Source organism: Bufo bufo, chromosome 9 (genome assembly GCF_905171765.1).
Source record: "Bufo bufo chromosome 9, aBufBuf1.1, whole genome shotgun sequence".
NCBI lineage: Eukaryota > Metazoa > Chordata > Amphibia > Anura > Bufonidae > Bufo > Bufo bufo.
In genome coordinates this window covers 117,374,627-117,396,724 of record NC_053397.1, presented here as the reverse complement: position 1 = coordinate 117,396,724, position 22,098 = coordinate 117,374,627, and the positions used below count along the sequence as shown (strand labels likewise).

General features: G+C 42.9%; 1 protein-coding gene across 1 annotated transcript in view; it reads right to left on the bottom strand.

Moving 5' to 3' along the window:
• Positions 1-517: 517 nt before the first annotated feature.
• The window catches only part of SEC22B (SEC22 homolog B, vesicle trafficking protein), a 145,135-nt gene continuing 123,554 nt past the window's right edge, over positions 518-22,098 (bottom strand). Inside the window, exon 5 of the mRNA XM_040407568.1 lies at positions 518-1,443. Within this exon, the coding sequence (XP_040263502.1) occupies positions 1,289-1,443 (155 nt within the window). The 3' untranslated portion in view covers positions 518-1,288. The remainder of the gene's footprint in view (positions 1,444-22,098) is intronic.

Sequence of the window (22,098 nt, the reverse complement as noted above, 5' to 3'; positions counted from 1 at the left end):
AGTAACACCTCTATATAGATAACACAGGATCCACCATTTACAATAGATGAAGTCACAGTTTATCTTCTTCCTCCTGATCTTTCCACTGGGCCACAGCATGCCCAGAAAACTCTCCCACAGAAGTCACCTAAATCATCTCCAGTCCATTGTGCCTATGGTTCATGCAGCTACTCTCAAAAGACAAGAAGCCTATAAATATTTTAGGCCTCGTGGCCAGTGTGAAAATTGCAGGATTATATATATATATATATATATATATATATATATATATATATATATATATTATATATATATTTTTAATATAGATAGTGACATGAAAAAATTAAACTCACCAAAAATTGAACATAAAAATGCGATTTAAAGGGGTTCTCTGGGAATTTAGAAAATACTTAAATATCACTTTATAATAAATATATTCCCAAATACCTTTGATTAGTTATAATGGCTTGTTTTGTCTAGGGCGCAATTATCAGGAGAAATAAAATGGCCGCCATGCTATTAGTACAGAAAACCTGGGATTATGATCCTGAATACAGCTGATAAGAACTTTAGTTCAATCTCTAGGGAATTTAGTTCATGAGGAGACATGATGTAGAGAGAGGACAGACTGTGGTAATGGAGATTGCATACAAGTGCTCATGAGCCACATTCCCACCCTCTTCTCATGTCTCCTCATCATCTCCAGTCCCACAGAGATGACAAGCAGAGAGGAGGATGAGGCAGCTCTTTAGCTCAGTGTTATGAAGTACGTAACTTGTATTCCTGTGTGATCAGGACAGCTTTGGTGTTTACTAACAGGACGGCGGCCCTTTTATTTCTCCTAATGATTGCTCCATAGACAAAACAAACCATTATAACAAATGAAAGGTATTTGGGAATATATTTATCATAAAGTAATATTTAAGTATTTTCATTTTCTTAATTCCCGGAGAACCCCTTTAAACAATAGGTCATTTTCTGATAACACATTCCCTTTATGTGGGACTAGTTGCGTTTGATAAGTATTCCAAAATAAATGCAGGAACAGCATTAAAGGTGTGCCAAGACAATAGTCTTTCTACATATCCTTCCTCTAGCTTTCAGGAAAACAAACCTTGTGTTCAAGTTTATTATTTATACAGTGTAATCCAATGCAAATAAACTAGAGGGATTACAAGGTGTACCAATGTTAACCTCCAGGTGACAGGCCTCTCAAACTTACAAGGGACACTGAACAATAAACCCATCCAAAACGTTGGTATATAGCCATCTGTTAGCCTCCACAGTTTTATTAGACAATTTTTTAAGTTCACAGCCACCAAAACCGAACATACACAATCAACATGACTGAAAACACAGCAACTGCAGCCAATTTAGCGTAGGTTGAGCGCATGTTCAGGTACTTTGCATCTTGACGGTATTTTTTTGACAGAGTTGAGAGATTGCTGGCCTTTGAATCAAGTGCTGCAAAAGAAGCAGACAATAAAACATTACTTAATGCAGTTAGATGGCTTACAAACATTTTCTGTGCACAGAAAATGTTATTATATGTTACACACTTTTACAACTTACCAATACTCAATTGGGTTTGTCTTTACAAGGTCATTATGTACTTCAGTCATATCATAGAAGCTTAATATTGACATATGCACCTTCCAGTCCCATTACTTTGAAATGTGTTTACTTATTAAAGTGATTCTGAGGATATTTTCTCGTGACATATTGTATATCATGTTAGTGGTAAGTTTGAGTCAGTATGCTCTACCTTCATTTATAAGAAAAATAAATAAAAAATTGACAAAAAATTTGGAAAAATTAGCAATTTTCTAAATTAGAATGTCTGCTTTTAAGACCGTGATACCTCACAAAATAGTTAACATTTACTGTTTGTCTAATTTAACTGGTGTAAATTTTAACTGGCTTACTTGCCCATAGCAACCAGATTCCTCCTTTCATTTTCCAAAATGAAAGATGGAATCTGAGTGGTTACTATGAACTAAGCCAGTTCTACTTTACACCAGTTTGATAAATGACCCCCTTTATTTTTTAATGAATTCAATACAGGTTACACTAAATCATTTCAAATAAAACCATATCAGTCTCATCAGCTCCTCCTGCTATATAACATGCTGCCTGCAGATTAATTTGCATTTTCATGATGACAGGTTACCTTTAGATGGTGATTACCATGATTCTGCAGTTTACAAAAATATTTCTCCTCTTCTGATATGGAAAGCACAGAGGCTCCAACAGACTGACAGCTGGTTTCATTCTACTGAAACCAACTCATTGATCAGATAAAAGCAGGAAAACAAAAAACAAGTCAGGAAGGGGAGGTCAAAACAAAAATCCAAAGTAGTACACCACAAGAGCTACCAAGAACACAAATTAAATTAGAAGGAAGACAGATACTGGTGATGCAGTTATCACTAGAGTTGTTGCGATACCAAATTTTTGATTCGGTTTCGATACCATGAAAAAGTATTGCGATACTCGATACCATGCGAAAAAAATAAACAAAAAAAGCCACGTGCATTCCTCATTTTTAAAAATGGCGAATCGCGCAGTTTTTATTTTATTTTTTCTGTTCCGGCATTCACCACCTAGATTTTTTTTTTATATTTTAATAGTTTGGACTTTTCTGACGTGGCGATGTAATATGTTTATTTATATATTTTATATGTGAAATTGGGAAAAGGGGGGTGATTTATACTTCATATTTTAGTGTTTTTTTTTTTTTCCACTTTTTATTTAATAACTATTTCCCCCCTTAGGGGCTAGAACCTGGGATCTTTCATCCCTTTTCCTATTCACCCTGATAGATCTCTATCAGGGTAAATAGGACTCCACACTGTCCCTGCTGCTCTGTGCTTTGTGCACACAGCATCAGGGATGTTACCATGGCAACCAGGGCTTCTGTAGCGTCCTGGCTGCCATGGTAACCGATCGGAGCCCCAGGCTTACACAGCTGGGGCTCCGATCAGAAGCTGCCACTGCACCACCAATGAGGGGGAGTGGAGAGGTCCCTGTGGCCACTGCCACCAATGATTTTAATACTGGAGGGTTGAGAGGGGCCGGCGCACTGTGCCACCAATGATTTTAATGGGATGGGGGGATTGAGGGGGGGGGGCACACTGCACCACCAATGATTTTACCCCTTTATACAGGAGGCGGGTACTAGCAGATCAGCGGCAGTTAACTGCCGCTGATCGCAGCTCCCTGTCAGGGGCAGGGTGCCGGCAATGCGATTCTGCTGCCGGCACCCGCCTCCTGTATGTGTTAAAGACTGACTACTGTATATAAGTCCAGACTTTCACTATTAGGCCACACAGAGCGGCGCCCAGCGATGTCTCAGCACTCACCATTTAGTCCTGGGCGCCGCTCCGTTCGCCCGCAGTGCCCCATTACTGTCTCCTCTCCTGCTCCACATGCTGCGGATTACTATCGGAGCGATGGGAGGAGACATCAGCTTCACTAGTGGGCGTTCCTTCTCCCTGGCTGTAGCGCTGTCCAATCGCAGCGCAGGGAAAAGGAACGCCCACTAGTGAAGCTGATGTCTCCTCCCATCGCTCCGATAGTAATCCTATCATTGGTGGCGCAGTGCGCCCGCCCCTCCTCCGCCCCTCTCTTCTCATTGCCGCCCCTCCTCCACCCCCTCTCTTCTCATTGCCGCCCCTCCTCCGCCCCTCTCTTCTCATTGCCGCCCCTCCTCCGCCCCTCTCTTCTCATTGCCGCCCCTCCTCCACCCCCTCTCTTCTCATTGCCGCCCCTCCTCCGCCCCTCTCTTCTCATTGGTGGCAGCGGCAGCAGCACAGGGGGAGGGAGGACAGCTTCCTTCTCCCCGTGCTGCTGAGAGAGAACATGAGCGCGCCGATAGCAGCGCGCTCATGTTCAGAGATACTAGACTGCGCAGAAGCGCAGCCCAGTATCGAAAAAACGGAAATCCCGGTATCGTATCGATACCGGGACAAAAGTATCGATTGGGTATCGAAATTTCGATACCCGCAACAACCCTAGTTATCACCATACAGAATTTATCAGCAACCTGTTTGACAACAGATCAATTCCCACACCAGAGGCAGCATTCCACCATGGACACTTGAAATGCATAGCACATCTCATCCCTGCACTTGATCCCCAAGCCAAGATAGTCCTCCTGCTCGGGAGAGATATCATCAGAGTCCACAAGGTGAGAAGTTTGCCTAGGAAACGTCCACAAGCCGAACACTGTGAACTCTTTCTACAAAACACACTGGAGAGCGGACATCCATCCCTTTTCCAACCTTGTCCTAACAAATTCCTTGTAAAGGAGAAACTTGCCATCTCTCTACATCCAATTGTCATGAAAGGTAGTTACACCAGAGACTGCTTATGTGACAGGGATCACCTAGGGTGCACTGTCTTTCACAGGAAGATCAAAGAATAGGCCACTGAACAGATGAAAAAACCTTCCTGAATATAATGGAACAGGGATTTTACAAGGATTAGACAAATAGCTGGGTTACACAGCTGACTTTCAAAACACAGTGACCCCATCTTCCCAACATCAGAGAGTTCAGGATTAGGAGATCTTCACAACCCTCAAAGTGGTGCTACGTACCAAATAATCACAATCCTGCAGATCATGCAACGAGGGGAGTACCTGCATCGCACCTTAAAGACACTACCTGGCTCACTTGGTCAGAATTCCTGTACAAACCAGTACCTACCACTTTCGAGTATCACACGTATGAACTACTGGAGCCTGAATCTGATAACGAGATTCGTCCTCAGGTCTCTGTACTTAGCACAACAGTTACCAAAAGACATCTTGGCTCCAGCCACTTCTACGGATTCTCCACAGGGAGAACGTTACACAGAGCCTTGGCTTGCTTGATTCACATAGTTCGATCCTTCAGAGCCACACTATCAGGGTCAGGGAAGTGCAAAGGTTGGCACTACTGCCACAAGACATACTCTCTGTCCCTCCAAAATCAAAAGAATGTCCCTAAAGACAGTGCCCTCAAGAAGATTGACCCGTTCATAGATTCAAATGTAATGTTGAGGGTTGGAGGACGCATTTCAAGGATGCTTGATCACTGAAGGAGCTCTGCATGCAGCCGGATTCTGAATAATAGGAGCCAAGAGACTTGTAAGTAAAGTCATCTATAAATGTATCATCTGCCGGAAACTCTGTAGTATATGCCAATTACAAAAAAATGGCTAACCTTTCTGCGGACCGTTTAAGTACAGAACCTTCCTTCACTAATGTGGGTCTTGATGTGTTTGGTCCCTGATCTGTTACCACACGACACAAGAGGAGGTCACGCTAACAGCAAGAGTTGGGCTGTCATATTCACTTGCATGTGTATTAGGGCTCGTTTACACGACCGTGTGAAGCCCGTGCTGTGGACCGCAAATTGCGGTCCGCAATGCACGGGCACCGACCGTGGCCCAACCGAATGGGGATGGTGGACCCATTCACTTGAATGGGTCCGTGATCTCTCCGTTCTGTAAAAAGATAGAGCATGTCCTATCTTTTTGCGGTGCCGAGGCACAGAACAGAACCCCAGGAAGCACTCCGTAGTGAAGTGAATGGGTCCGTATCAGTGATGAGGAATGCACACGGAACGGTGCCAGTGTATTGCGGATCCGTAAATACGGTCCGCAATACGGCAACGGGCAGCACACGTTCGTGTGAATAGAGCCATATAGAAGTTTTTGAGTCATTTGACACATCCAGTTTCATAAATGCCCTCATATCCGCTCCGATAGGGGAACCAACTTTGTTGGAGCTTGAAATGAACTGAACATTCTTTAAAACCTTGATGTCAACCAGGTAGAGACACCTTTCTGAACAAAGTTGCACATGGACATTTAACCCACCTCACATAGGAGGTGCAAGATCGGTATTGCCCACAGAATTCTTGATTCTATTTTTCTGCAGTTCAGCACTTCAAGGCTCACACATGAGACTCTCACAACCTTCATGGCTGAGGTAGTAGCCATAGTAAATGCCAGACCACTGACTTCCATATCTAATGATCCACTTTTGCTTATTCCTTCCACTCTTCTCACCCAGAAAATTTATGCCACTACAGTTCCTTCTGGTGAGTTTACTGCCAAAGACATGTATAAATCCCAATGGAGGAGGGTTCAAATACTAACAGATCTTTTCTGGGATAAATGGAGAAAGCAGTACATTTCCACTTTACAGACAAGAGACAAATGGCAGGCCAGTAAACCTAACATAGAGCCTGGAAATATTGTTTTGGTAAAAGACACCCAGTCAAACAGGAAAGAGTGGCCTTTAGGATTGGTGACTGAAGCATTCCCAAGCCAAGAAGGGAAAGTAAAAAAAAAAAAATAGAGGTCAAGATTCCCAAGCAAGGCGGAAAGCTGTTTCTCAGACCCATTTAAGAACTTATCTTGTTGCTCTCTTAGTTTAAGTTTATATGTGGTATACCTAGATACCAGGTGGGGAGTGTCATGTCTTTGCAAGCAGTAATATCTGTTTTATTGTGTGCATTGTCATGTTCCCTATTGTAATGTATTACCCCTTGCTAATTACTTTGCAAACAGCCCCATCTACTGTCACAATACAGCCTGTTTTATACCACTTCCTATATCTGTAATTAGCTCCTTCTGAGCTCTCATAGGTTTGGCCTTTACAGCCACCTTAGTTTCCCATCGGCCCCTGTGTCCTGACCCTTCTTCTAGCAGTAGCCATCTTGTCCTCAAGGAAGCCAGACATGCTGTCTGTCTCTCTCCACCATTTAGATTCATCCTGCTGTTTAACCTCAACCATAGCACAGTCGATGAGTCCTACTTACCATTCTTATCATCCCACAATGGGTTATCTCTGCATCCACTGGCCTTTAGCTGTTCCCATGTTACTACTATGTGCTCAGCTTTCCTCATGGTTAGTTAGCCATCTTGCTCTCATATGCCACATGTGGCCTTTATGTTATTCATCCCCATATGTATTTCAATATGTTTGTATATTACATATGCTCTTGCTATGCCATGTCATTTATACTGTGATATGTACAGTATCTCACAAAAGTGAGTATGCCCCTCAAATTTTGGTCAATATTTTATTATATCTTTTCATGGGACAACACTGAAGATATTACACTTTGATACAATGTAAAAGTAGTCAGGGTAAAGCTGGTATAACATTGTAAATTTGGTGTGCCCTCAAAATAACTCAACATACAGCCATTAATGTCGAAACCACTGGCATCAAAAGTGAGTACACCCCTAAGTGAAAATGGCCAAATTGTGCCCGATTGGCCATTTTCCCTCCCCGGTGTCATGCGAGTCGTTAGTGTTACAAGGTCTGAGGTGTGAATGTTGTGTTCAATTTGGTGTTATCACTCTCATACTGGTCAATGGAAGTTCAACATGGCACCTCATGGCAAAGAAATCTCTGAGGATCTAAAAAACAAAAAAAAAAAAAAAAACATAAAGATGGCCTAGTCTATAAGAAGATAGCCAACACCCTGAAAATGAGCCACAGCACGGTGGCCAAGACCATACAGCGGTTTAACAAGACATGTTTCACTCAGAACAGGCCTCACAATGGTCGACCAAAGAAGTTGAGTGCACATGCCCAGCGTCACATCCAGAGAATGTCTTTTCAAAATAGATGTACGAGTGCTGCCAGCATTTCTGCAGAGATTAAAGGGGTGTTGGGTCAGCATGTCAGTGCTCAGACCATACGCCGCACACCGCATCAAATTGGTCTGCATGGCTGTCATCCTAGAAGGAAGTCTCTTCTAAAGATGATGCACAAGAAAGCCTGCAAACAGTTTGCTGAAGGCAAGCAGACTAAAGACATGGATTACTGGAACCATGTCCTGTCGTCTGATGAGACCAAGATAAACTTATTTGGTTCAGATGGTGTCAAGCGTGTGTGGCGACAACCAGGTGAGCAGTACAAAGACAAGTGTGTCTTACCTACAGTCAAGCATGGTGGTGGGACTGTCATGGTTTGGGGCTGCATGAGTGCTGCTGGCTGTGGGGAGCTACAGTTCAATGAGGGAACCATGAATGCCAACAAGTACTTTGACATACTAAAGCAGACCATGATCCCCTCCCTTTGGAAATTGGGCCACAGGGCAGTATTCCTACATGATAACGACCCCAAACACAGCTCCAAGACGACCACTGCCTTGCTAAAGAAACTGAGGGTAAAGGTGCTAGACTGGCTAAGCATGTCTCCCGACCTAAACCCTATTAAGCATCTGTGGGGCATCCTCAAACGGAAGGTGGAGGAGCGCAAGGTGTCTAACATTCCCCAGCTCCGTGATGTCATCATGGATGAGTGGAAGAGGATTCCAGTGGCAACCTGTGAAGCTCTAGTGAACTCTATGCCCAAGAGAGTTAAGGCAGTGCTGGAAAATAATGGTGGCCACAGAAAATATTGACAGTTTGGGCACAATTTGGCCATTTTCACATAGGGGTGTACTCACTTTGAGTTTGGTTTGAGTTATTTTGAGGGCACACAAAATTTACAGTTATACAAGCTGTACACTGACTACTTTACATTGTATCAAAGGGTCAGATCTTCAGTGTTGTCCCATGAAAAGATGTAATAAAATATTTACAAAAATGTGAGGGGTGTACTCACTTTTGTGAGATACTGTATATATTTGCCTCATTGCTATTTTCTTTCTGTAGTTTTACACTGATCCTTTCAATAAAAGCTGTAAAGGAGCCCCAGCGTCTACCTCAGTGCATTGTTAGGAAAGAGTTTAGCTGCCTGTCAACTCATTCTAATGTCAATATGTGAGGGTGGCAGAACACCTAATATCACTATTAGACCCTCAGATAAGGGGGGGTCTATAGCAGTATTGGACAGTGGACTCTGTGAACAACAGATTATGTCCATGTTATCAGATACAAATGGTGGCACATAGGCAACATGGTGGCACCTAGCATGTTTCCCAAAAACACAAGAAGTAATAATACATGGCTAGATACCACAGGTGGCTATGCATGCGGTAACGCATGGTGTGGATTGTGTAAATATATGCGAAAAACTAAAGTAATCCAATCCACAAGCAATAAATATTTGGTATAAAAACATTTATTAATTCTTCATCTACTCATGTCATATATTGCATACAGTGTCAAGTATGTTCCATTCAATATGTGGGATGCACAGTCAGTTATGCCCAGATATGTGCCCTCTTCACAGTAGTTATGCCCAGATATGTGCCCTCTTCGCAGTAGTTATGCCCAGATATGTGCTCTCTTCACAGTAGTTATGCCCAGATATGTGCCCTCTTCACAGTAGTTATGCCCATATATGTGCCCTCTTCACAGTAGTTATGCCCAGATATGTGCCCTCTTCACAGTAGTTATGCCCAGATATGTGCCCTCCTTACAGTAGTTATGCCCTGATATGTGCCCTCCTCACAGTAGTTAAGCCAGATATGTGCCCTCTACTTAGTAATGCTCACACGTGCCCCTTCACAGCGTTTGCATTTCTTTCTGGCAAACCTACCTGGTTCCGGCCCGCGAAATTTATACCAAGTCTAGTGCGGCCCTCAGACGAAAAATGGTTGGGCACCACTGGTATAGAGGATAACTACAGAGATTTTCTTGGTTGTGGAGTTGATTGTCTATTTCGATTTTTTAAGTCTATTCAAGTTTGATCCGAATATCTTAATCAAATATCTAAATCGAATGGTACGGTTCTAAGACTATGATCATGAGAATACTTGAACATTGAGGAAACAGATTTTTGTGCGAACATTGTCAAAATTGTGAAAACGCACAGATATTTTATGTGATAAATAATTATATTGTGATTACCATATCGATGGTTATACTGCAGTAAGAACAGATTTAAGACGGATCCTCCCAATAGTTCCTCATATATATTTTTCGAGTTCTACTGCAGTGGATTGTCCCATTTTAAGTCTGGCCATACTATTCATGTATTTATCCATTTATTTTATAATTCATGAGTGTGTTTTTATCTATTTTACTGTTTATGGTTATTGATTTTATCCGAATTTCCTTATAATAAAGTACCACTTTCTCCAGATAGTAGTGAGTGTCCAGCCTTTTCTTGATATATAGCACATTTTTATAGATTGGGTGAATCGTCGGCTGAGAGCACCCATCCTGGAGACCTGACGCAGTAGTGCTACCTGTATATATTTTTCATCCAATTCTACACTGCTCAAAAAAATAAAGGGAACACAAAAATAACACATCCTAGATCTGAGTTAATTAAATATTCTTCTGAAATACTTTGTTCTTTACATAGTTGAATGTGCTGACAACAAAATCACACAAAAATAAAAAAATGGAAATCTAAATTTTTAACCCATGGAGGTCTGGTTTTGGAGTCACACTCACAATTAAAGTGGAAAAACACACTACAGGCTGATCCAACTTTGATGTAATGTCCTTAAAACAAGTCAAAATGAGGCTCAGTAGTGTGTGTGGCCTCCACGTGCCTGTATGACCTCCCTACAACGCCTGTGCATGCTCCTGATGAGGTGGCGGATGGTCTCCTGAGGGATCTCCTCCCAGACCTGGACTAAAGCATCTGCCAACTCCTGGACAGTCTGTGGTGCAACGTGACGTTGGTGGATAGAGCGAGACATGATGTCCCAGATGTGCTCAATTGGATTCAGTTCTGGGGAATGGGCAGGCCAGTCCATAGCATCAATGCCTTCATCTTGCAGGAACTGCTGACACACTCCAGCCACATGAGGTCTAGCATTGTCTTGCATTAGGAGGAACCCAGGGCCAACCGCACCAGCATATGGTCTCACAAGGGGTCTGAGGATCTCATCTCGGTACCTAATGGCAGTCAGGCTACCTCTGGCGAGCACATGGAGGGCTGTGCGGCCCTCCAAAGAAATGCCACCCCACACCATTACTGACCCAATGCCAAAACGGTCATGCTGGCATTGCTGGAGGATGTTGCAGGCAGCAGAACGTTCTCCACGGCGTCTCCAGACACTGTCACGTCTGTCACATGTGCTCAGTGTGAACCTGCTTTCATGTGTGAAGAGCACAGGGCGCCAGTGGCGAATTTGCCAATCTTGGTGTTCTCTGGCAAATGCCAAACGTCCTGCACGGTGTTGGGCTGTAAGCACAACCCCCCACCTGTGGACGTCGGGCCCTCATATCACCCTCATGGAGTCTGTTTCTGACCGTTTGAGCAGACACATGCACATTTGTGGCCTGCTGGAGATCATTTTGCAGGGCTCTGGCAGTGCTCCTCCTGTTCCTCCTGGCACAAAGGCGGAGGTAACGGTCCTGCTGCTGGGTTGTTGCCCTCCTACGGCCTCCTCCACGTCTCCTGATGTACTGGCCTGTCTCCTGGTAGTGCCTCCATGCTCTGGACACTACGCTGACAGACACAGCAAACCTTCTTGCCACAGCTCGCATTGATGTGCCATCCTGGATAAGCTGCACTACCTGCGTCACTTGTGTGGGTTGTAGACTCCGTCTCATGCTACCACTAGAGTGAAAGCACCGCCAGCATTCAAAAGTGACCAAAACATCAGCCAGGAAGCATAGGAACTGAGAAGTGGTCTGTGATCACCACCTGCAGAACCATTCCTTTATTGGGGGTGTCTTGATAATTGCCTATAATTTCCACCTGTTGTCTATACCATTTGCACAACAGCATGTGAAATTGATTGTCACTCAGTGTTGCTTCCTAAGTGGACAGTTTGATTTCACAGAAGTGTGATTGACTTGGAGTTACATTGTGTTGTTTAAGTGTTCCCTTTATTTTTTTGAGCAGTGTATATATCCTCTATGTGGTCAAAAACTGCTGTTTGGGCACATGCGGGGTTTCGAAGAGAACAAACACCATATGCATTTGATGCCTAGTTTGGTAATTTATACAGCACTGGCCGACAAATGAAGAGGCTTTGACGTGAAAAAAAAAAAAGGGAACCAGCAAGAAGTGAACCTATTTTAGAAATCACATCCTTCACAGAATTTACAAAGGGGGTGTGGTGAGCATTTTGAACCCACAGGTGTTTTGCAAAAATAATACACAGCAGCAGTGAAAATTGCAGTTTTTCCACAGACACGCATAGGCAATATGTTGTGCTTCGCACATGACAGTGTGTAAAGTAAGCCCTATTATTATTATGCTGTGCTTTCTGGTTTAAGAAACACCCTACATGTGGCCCTAATCTTTTGCCTGGACATACAACAGGGCTCTGGAATAAAGGAGGACCATGTACATTTGAGGCCCAATGTAGTGATTTACGTAGCTTGTGCTAACAACTGTTGCGGCTCTGGGCCGAAATAATAAATGGAACGTCCGAGAAGAGGCCAAATTCCGGAAATTACTCCATGGAGTGAGCATTCTAACACATCAGGTATTTGCAGAACTTAATGAACAGCACACCGCACAACATAAAGATTATAAGATTGCGATTTTTTTCAAAATATATGGCATTTCAGTGCCCATTATGTTGTGGTCATCTTACACCATTTCTCAAATAGTTTTCTGTAACAGCTTGCAGATGTCTATGAAGACAAACTTTACTTTGCTTATTTCATCCTGTTTTTCAATGTTTAGCAGTCCTTTAAATTCCCCTTTTTAAAATATATGATATAAAAAATGTGGATTGGACAAGGATGCAAAATTTGGTTGTGTGCATGAGGTCTAAATGGGTTTCTTATCATTGCTCTGCGGTGTCTCGCCAGGCTTCTGCTAAATTATAAAAAAAAAAAATGTACTCTCTATGAGCATAACATTATACAGGCACACAGCTCTACTGCACTCACAATGTACACACACAGCTCTGCAGTATGCATATTATACACATACACTGCAGTCTAGTATGCACCTTATACACACAGCAGTGCAGTATACACATTATATATACACCCAAATGCAATAAATGACAGCACATTTTACATTGGGGCAGAATCCGCTGCTGCAGAGCATCCTAAAAAAACACCTTAGCTGCTGCAGAACCTCATAATACACACCTCAGCTGCTGCAGAACCTCTTAACACACCTCATACAGTATGCTGCAGATCCTCATAACACACACCTCAGAACATGAGAATCTTTTTTATCATATATTTTTTATTAAAGTTTTGTAGAAAACATTGTAATATTACAATAACAATCCCCTTTACCCACCCACCCCCTCCCTCCCATCCCTTCTTCAGTCCTGCAACCATTTAAAGTCCAGAATTATCTCCATGGTGAATCTTGTAATACCATACATCAGTTACATGCCCTCTTCATGTCTCATGCGACCGCGGGCCTCTAATTTGTCATTATCAGACCTCAGAATCACATTTCACACACCAGTCATATAGTTAACATCTATACCTCCCAGCTTGCAGTGAATGATTTGGCTTACAATAGTATTGGTTCACTTTTACCATTATACTCTTAAAAATTGTTGTAGTATTTTAACCACGAGAACCATATTATCTCAAACTTTTTAATCGATCCTCTCTTCTGATAGACATATCTTTCTAACCTTATTAAAGTATGCACCCTATTTACTAGCTCATGCAGTGTTGACGGCTGTGGGTCAATCCAGTGTTGTGCAATACTTTTCCTAGCTTGGTATAAAATACGCATAATGGAATTTTTTTTCTTCGCCATTCCTGGCAGTACCTCGACACATCCTAAAACACACCTTAGTGGTGTAACATCTATATTTGTTTGAAACACAGTATTTATCAATTCCACAATTTCTATCCAATATCTCCTAAGTTTTGGACAGTTCCACATTAGGTGAATTAGGTCTGCATTATGCCGATTACATCTTGGGCAACAGTCCTCAGTTCTTTATCCCATCTTTTTTAACAGTACCGGGGTTCTGTATACCCTGTGCATCAAGTACAATTGTGACACCCTCTGCGCTTCACTCACCGCTATTGTTTGAAAATTCTGCATTACTTCATCCCATAAGTCCTCAGTCAGATCTCCAATATCAGACTTCCATTTTCCATACAATCCTAATGGCCTATTTTTGTGTTGCATTTCCATAAGAGTTTTGTAGTGGAGGGATATCACCCCATTTGTGCTCCCCTGTGTTGTGGTCTAGAATACTATGTTTTGGTGCCTGAACAATACTTTCTTGTGATTCTATTGCATGTCTGAGCTGTAAATATAAATAAAAGGATTTATGTGGTATATTAAATTCTTGTTGTAGTTGTGCAAATTCGTTTAGGGTATTATTAGAAAATAAATGAGCCATCCTATTAAGACCATATCGCTCCCACACTTTCATTTCTGATACTTTGCCTATTTCTTAATACATATAGTTTGGCCATATTGGCGTATATAATGTATATCCAGTTATTTTAGCCATGGACCTAGCTTTCCACTATATTTTGTGTATCACACCTAGTATCTGGTATTGCGTACTTCTATTATAGAAGGTACCATCCTCGAAGGCTGATAGTAGACCTTGTTTTCACAATCCTCCCCGTCTTGTTTAGGTTTTCACTGTCTCCCCAGCCCCTGATATATTTTGTAGTTGGGCCGCGACATAATATACCCATGGGTCTGGTAAAGCTAATCCCCCATGTGTTTTAGGTCTGTAAGTCCTCGTTTCCATATTGTCATGCATTTTCATAAGTGTACAGTCTTATCTGAAAATATTATAGTTTAAATGTCAATGCTCATTGCCTTTAAGAGTAGAGACAAATTGAACCAGAGTCTAATATTTCTCTATAGGATTGAAACAGGCCGAGATGAGGTTATGCTGAGTTCAGTTTGGGTAAAATGTTTGTAGGGACAGAGTATATTGTCTCTTAAAATTATTGAGCAGATGTGGTATATCTGTTAATGCTATGATGGGTCCTACAGACATGTGTCTGTGAGAGAGAACCATTTGAATAGCAATGTATTATTTTACTTCATTACAAAGTCATTAGGGAAGTCTATTTTATTGTCACAAGGGTGTCAAGAGCCACGCCTGACTCCGTTATACCCGGGGTCAGGAAGTCGCAGCGGGTGGCTGCGCGCTCTATGTCTAAAAACAGTGCTGTTTATTAATGGTAGCTTTCTGGGTTTGCCTTGCAATCCTTTTTGGCTCACTCAGGGATCTGTAGCTCCTCCTCCTCAGCTGTTTCTTGTTCAGCAATCCCAACCTCCTTATATTCCAATCTCTCACTTCTCTGGTTGCCAGATATAGAGCTTCCTGCCTGGACTTCTATACTGACCCACTGGAGCTGTGTAGCCGTGTTCCCTGGTTGTTGTTCCAGAACATTACCCTCCGGATCCCTGTTGGGCCTTGGTGGTCTGCTGTTGTCGCCCACCTGGGTATTATATGTTTGTCTGTATTGTCTGTCCTCTCCTTGGTGTTTTCCTCTTAGTGTCAGTGGTGCGGACTAGTGATCCCACAGCCCCGTTCACTACATAGGGCTCATCTTAGGGAAAGCCAGGGTTTAGGCACGTGATCGGCGTACGGGTGAGGAACCCGTCTAGGGACGTCAGGGCAGTCAGGTGCCAGCCGCAAGGTGAGTCAGGGGTCACCATCTTTCCCTCTCCCTTGGACAGGGCCTTCCCATTTCCCTCCCTTTGCGTGTCGCCGGTCATTACATTTATAGGAAGAATTGGGTGTGTGAATGTCCCATTTATGTCTTCATAATTATATTCTATATATTCCTGTGTGGTGTATTTAAATTTGCAACATATCTTAACTAATGCATTATATAATATGTCATCCATGTGTAACAGTGTGTGTCGATATATATATATATCTCATTTAGAATATATATTTTATGCCATGTATATTTCACTGATTGGATATAACCTTAGGAGGTTTAGAAAGTATTGAAGTTGTCTTCCTACTAATTGGGTTTCATGAGGAGAGCTGAATATTATTAGCCAGCCATGTGGGCAAGTTAATGAACCCGGATGTCAAGTAAAAGGGCCCATTGTCCCTGAAGAAACAGTAGAAGATGGTGACTCCAACATGTCTAGATTATGGGTAATTAAAATGTCAGGAAGAAACCCTTAATACTGATGTATATTCGAGAGGTTGAAAAGGTCATATGAACGTATTATTAGGTATTTAGAATTAATGTTGAAATTGTTATATGGTACAACAGTGCCATCTAGAGGTAGATGGACAAATATTATATTATTTTATAACTTGTTTTCTCCAGCATATCAAGGGTTAAGATTATATCATAGTAGTATTAAAATACGTTACACCCTCCTCAGTTGATTGGGAGATCATAATCCAGGAGGTGGTAACGTAAGATATCAGGGAGGATAAGTACTGCTGGATAGGAACATAGGGGAAATGGAGATCAAAACCATCAGATCAGATCATAAGAAAGGATATCAAAAGAAACTTGAATTATATTTTGACTACTAGAGAACTCCTGAGAACTGGTTCCATCCGAAACTCTGCCCATCCTTGACTTGGTAACGTATGTTATACTTTTTGCTTGTGATATTAATAAGATATTCCTCTCAGCATATAGTCGAGAGTTCCCATACTGTGGGAACGTATAGTGTTAAACACCTCCCTAAATGCTAGTTGTCCTCTTAGCAAAGATGCATATTGCTAATGGGAGATTAGACATTATCCGAGTAGAGGAAAAACTCTGGGAAATTATATTTCCATAGTCTGATTGCCAAGTGGGGTATAATGTCATATTAATATCATTTATATTTTTGATGGTCATAGGCTGAGACAGAGTCAAGAGACAACATTTATTGTTCTTGTATTAATCTGTGTTTGTCATGTTATAACCTGTTGGTAAACAGAAAATCCTGAGTTTCTCTTGATGTATTAATTATTGGTCTGTTTGATAAAGATATAGCATTTACAGTGGGATGCGAAAGTTTGGGCAACCTTGTTAATCGTCATGATTTTCCTGTATAAATCGTTGGTTGTTACGATAAAAAATGTCAGTTAAATATATCATATAGGAGACACACACAGTGATATTTGAGAAGTAAAATGAAGTTTATTGGATTTACAGAAAGTGTGTAATTTCTGTATAATTGTTTAAACAAAATTAGGCAGGTGCATAAATTTGGGCACTGTTGTTATTTTATTGATTCCAAAACCTTTAGAACTAATTATTGGAACTCAAATTGGCTTGGTAAGCTCAGTGACCCCTGACCTACATACACAGGTGAATCCAATTATGAGAAAGAGTATTTAAGGGGGTCAATTGTAAGTTTCCCTCCTCTTAATTTTCTCTGAAGAGTAGCAACATGGGGGTCTCAAAACAACTCTCAAATGACCTGAAGACAAAGATTGTTCACCATCATTGTTTAGGTGAAGGATACAGAAAGCTGTCTCGGAGATTTCAGCTGTTTGTTTCCACAGTTAGGAACATATTGAGGAAATGGAAGACCACAGGCTCAGTTCAAGTTAAGGCTGGAAGTGGCAGACCAAGAAAAATCTCGGATAGACAGAAGCGACGGATGGTGAGAACAGTCAGAGTCAACCCACAGACCAGCACCAAAGACCTACAACATCATCTTGCTGCAGATGGAGTCACTGTGCATCGTTCAACCATTCGGCGCACTTTACACAAGGAGATGCTGTATGCGAGAGTGATGCAGAGGAAGCCTTTTCTCCGCCCACAGCACAAAAAGTGCCGCTTGAGGTGGGCTAAAGCACATTTGGACAAGCCAGCTTCATTTTGGAATAAGGTGCTGTGGACTGATGAAACTAAAATTGAGTTATTTGGCCATAACAAGGGGCGTTATGCATGGAGGAAAAAGAACACAGCATTCCAAGAAAAACACCTGCTACGTACAGTAAAATATGGTGGTGGTTCCATCATGCTGTGGGGCTGTGTGGCCAGTGCAGGGACTGGGAATCTTGTCAAAGTTGAGGGACGCATGGATTCCACTCAGTATCAGCAGATTCTGGAGACCAATGTCCAGGAATCAGTGACAAAGCTGAAGCTGCGCCGGGGCTGGATCTTTCAACAAGACAACGACCCTAAACACTGCTCAAAATCCACTATGGCATTTATGTAGAGGAACAAGTACAACGTCCTGGAATGGCCATCTCAGTCTCCAGACCTGACTATAATTGAAAATCTGTGGTGTGACTTAAAGAGAGCTGTCCATGCTTGGAAGCCATCAAACCTGAATGAACTAAAGATGTTTTGTAAAGAGGAATGGTCCAAAATAAATTCAACCAGAATCAAGACTCTCATTGGAACCTACAGGAAGCGTTTAGAGGCTGTAATTTCAGCAAAAGGAGGATCTACTAAATATTGATTTAATTTCTTTTTTGTGGTGCCCAAATTTATGCACCTGCCTAATTTTGTTTAAACAATTATAGCACACTTTCTGTAAATCCAATAAACTTCATTTCACTTCTCAAATATCACTGTGTGTCTCTCCTACATGATGGTCCCATTATCGCACACCACCAGGCCGGGCTTGAGGCTCACCGGCAGCAACCACTCGTCGGTCTGTTGTTCTATACCCCGCCACAACTCCTGTGCGGTGTGGGGCCTGTCCCCCAAACATATGAGTTTCAGAACGGCCTGCTGACGTTTATCCCGGGCTGTGCTGAAGTTGGTGGTGAAGGTGTGTGGCTGACTGGATGAGCAGGTGGAAGAAGAGGAGGAGGAAGCTGAGTAGGAGGAGACAGGAGGCAAAGAATGTTGCCCTGCGATCCTTGGCGGCGGAAGGACGTGAGCCAAACAGCTCTCCGCCTGGGGCCCAGCCGCCACTACATTTACCCAGTGTGCAGTTAGGGAGATATAGCGTCCCTGGCCGTGCTTACTGATCCACATATCTGTGGTTAGGTGGACCTTGCCACAGATGGCGTTGCGCAGTGCACACTTGATTTTATCGGACACTTGGTTGTGCAGGGAAGGCACGGCTCTCTTGAAAAAGTAGTGCCGGCTGGGAACAACATACTGTGGGACAGCAAGCGACATGAGCTGTTTGAAGCTGTGTGTGTCCACCAGCCTAAATGACAGCATTTCATAGGCCAGTATTTTAGAAATGCTGGCATTCAGGGCCAGGGATCTAGGGTGGCTAGGTGGGAATTTACGCTTTCTCTCAAATGTTTGTGAGATGGAGAGCTGAACGCTGCCGTGTGACATGGTTGAGATGCTTGGTGACGCAGGTGGTGGTGTTGGTGGTACATCCCATGTTTGCTGGGCGGCAGGTGCCAACGTTCCTCTAGAGGCGGAGGAAGAGGCCGAGGCGGCAGCAGCAGCAGAAGAGGCCGAGGCGGCGGCAGCAGCAGAAGAGGTAGCAGGGGGAGCCTGAGTGAGTTCCTTGTTTTTAAGGTGTTTACTCCACTGCAGTTCATGCTTTGCATGCAGGTGCCTGGTCATGCAGGTTGTGCTAAGGTTCAGAACGTTAATGCCTCGCTTCAGGCTACCACTCGGGTCTTGTCGTCAGCACATTGTTTGAAGAAGTGCCATGCCAGGGAACTCCTTGAAGCTGCCTTTGGGGTGCTCGGTCCCAGATGGCGGCGGTCAGTAGCAGGCGGCGTCTCTTGGCGGCGGGTGTTCTGATTTTGCCCACTGCTCCCTCTTTTGCTACGCTGTTGGCTCGGTCTCACCACTGCCTCTTCCTCCGAACTGTGAAAGTCAGTGGCACGACCTTCATTCCATGTGGGGTCTAGGACCTCATCGTCCCCTGCATCGTCTTCCACCCAGTCTTGATCCCTGACCTCCTGTTCAGTCTGCACACTGCAGAAAGACGCAGCAGTTGGCACCTGTGTTTCGCCATCATCAGAGACGTGCTGAGGTGGTATTCCCATGTCCTCATCATCAGGAAAAATAAGTGGTTGTGCGTTAGTGCATTCTATCTCTTCCACCCCTGGGGAAGGGCTAGGTGGATGCCCTTGGGAAACCCTGCCAGCAGAGTCTTCAAACAGCATAAGAGACTGCTGCATAACTTGAGGCTCAGACAGTCTCCCTGATATGCATGGGGGTGATGTGACAGACCGATGGGCTTGGTTTTCATGCGCCATCTGTGCGCTTTCTGCAGAAGACTGGGTGGGAGATAATGTGAACGTGCTGGATCCACTGTCGGCCACCCAATTGACTAATGCCTGTACCTGCTCAGGCCTTACCATCCTTAGAACGGCATTGGGCCCCACCAAATATCGCTGTAAATTCTGCTGGCTACTGGGACCTGAGGTAGTTGGTTCACTAGGACGTGTGGCTTTGGCAGAACGGCCACGTCCTCTCCCAGCACCAGAGGGTCCACTAACACCACCACGACCATGTCCACGTCCGCGTCCCTTATTAGATGTTTTCCTCATTGTTCCCGTTCACCACAATTTTGAGAATGGCAAATTTGGGAATAGTTTTTCAACCCAGAACAAAAAGTGTGCTTTTACGGTCACTACAAATAACTTGACCAGCTAAAACAGTACAGATTTGGTTGAATAGAAATGTGAGGCCTGTTTTTTTTTTTGCGCTGTGTGACAGGTATAGGTTTAATCACAGAATTAGACTTGTATCTGCACGGTAGCGTGTGTGTTAAGTTTTTCTGAATGACACTATCAGCACCTTCAATGTAAGATATCCTTTTTGGGATAGATTTCAAGTAGGCCTCATATAGCAGAAACTAGTTATTTTGAGAATGGAAAATTTGGGAATAGTTTTTCAACCCAGAACAAAAAGTGTACTTTTACGGTCACTACAAATAACTTGACCAGCTAAAAACAGTACAGATTTGGTTGAATAGAAATGTCAGGTCTATTTTTTAGGCGCTGGGTGACAGGCTTAACTTGCCCCTGATGTAGTATATGGCCAAAAAATAACCACACTATTGATGGTTAAATGCACTTGGGTGACACAGGCTCAGCCTGCACCAGATGTAGTATATGGCCAAAAAATAACCAGACTGTTGATGGTTAAATGCACTTCGGTGACACAGGCTCAGCCTGCAGCTGATGTAGGATATAGCAAAAAATAACCACACTATTGATGGTTAAATACACTTGGTGATAGCTTGTGCTGGCGCACCACAAGCCACAAAATGGCCGCCGATCACCCCAGAAAAAAGTGATCTAAAAACGCTCTGGGCAGCCTCAAAAAAGTGAGCAAGTCGATATTAGCACTTCAATGATCCACAGCTGCAGATCGATCACAGAATGAAGTCTTTTGGAGGAGTTAATCTGCCTAATCTCGCCCTAACGTCGCAGCAGCAACCTCTCCCTATGCTTGAATCAGCAGAGTGACGTGCAGCGCTACGTGACCCAAGCTTATATAGAGGCTGGGTCACATGCTGCACTGGCCAATCACAGCCATGCCAATAGTAGGCAAGGCTGTGATGGCCTCTTGGGGCAAGTAGTATGACGCTTGTTGATTGGCTGCTTTGCAGCCTTTCAAAAAGCGCCAAGAAAGCGCCGAACACGAACCCGGACTTTTACGAAAATGTTCGGGTTCGGGTCCGTGTCACGGACACCTCAAAATTTGGTATCGCTCATCCCTATTAACAAGGTTGCCCAAACTTTCGCATCCCACTGTATATCTTATCATATGTTACTTCAAATAATTCTGTGCTGGTGAGAAAGTAATAGTGGGTTACAGCACCATTTAGTGGTGGTTTGTTGGTACTGCGTCAATTTGTCTATCTATTGGTCTTATGTCTGTTTAATATTGGATTTTTACTCATTTATAAACAAATTATTACATATATTTTGCATAATTGATTGCCCCTTTGTTTTCATGAATTGCATAAATTAAATTTGGAGTCTCAAGATAAAACAAAAGGCGTTTTATGTCCGCCTAGTGGATTTCCTGACTGATTTCCATATTTTATTGACATTTTATTTTTTATATAAAATATTTATATTTTATATAAAAGATATACCTTGACAATATGAGGTCTCTAAAGATTGCATTGACCTTATAGAAGAACGGGAGTGGGATCCATGTTGGTGCATTGTGGATAAGATACAACAATTGGGGCATGAGAATCATTTTAATAAGATTGGCTCTACCAATCAGCATGGGGTAACTTAGTCCACACTTGCATTTTACTTCTGAACCTTTCAAGTAAAGGTACCAGGTTTAGATCTCCAAATTCTCATGTATCAGCAGATATTTTCACCCCTAAGTATTTAAAAGATGTAACGACTGAGGTCCGGTACATCTAGCGGGGTCGAATTCTCTTTGTTAGACAAGGGCATTATGACAGATTTTGACCAA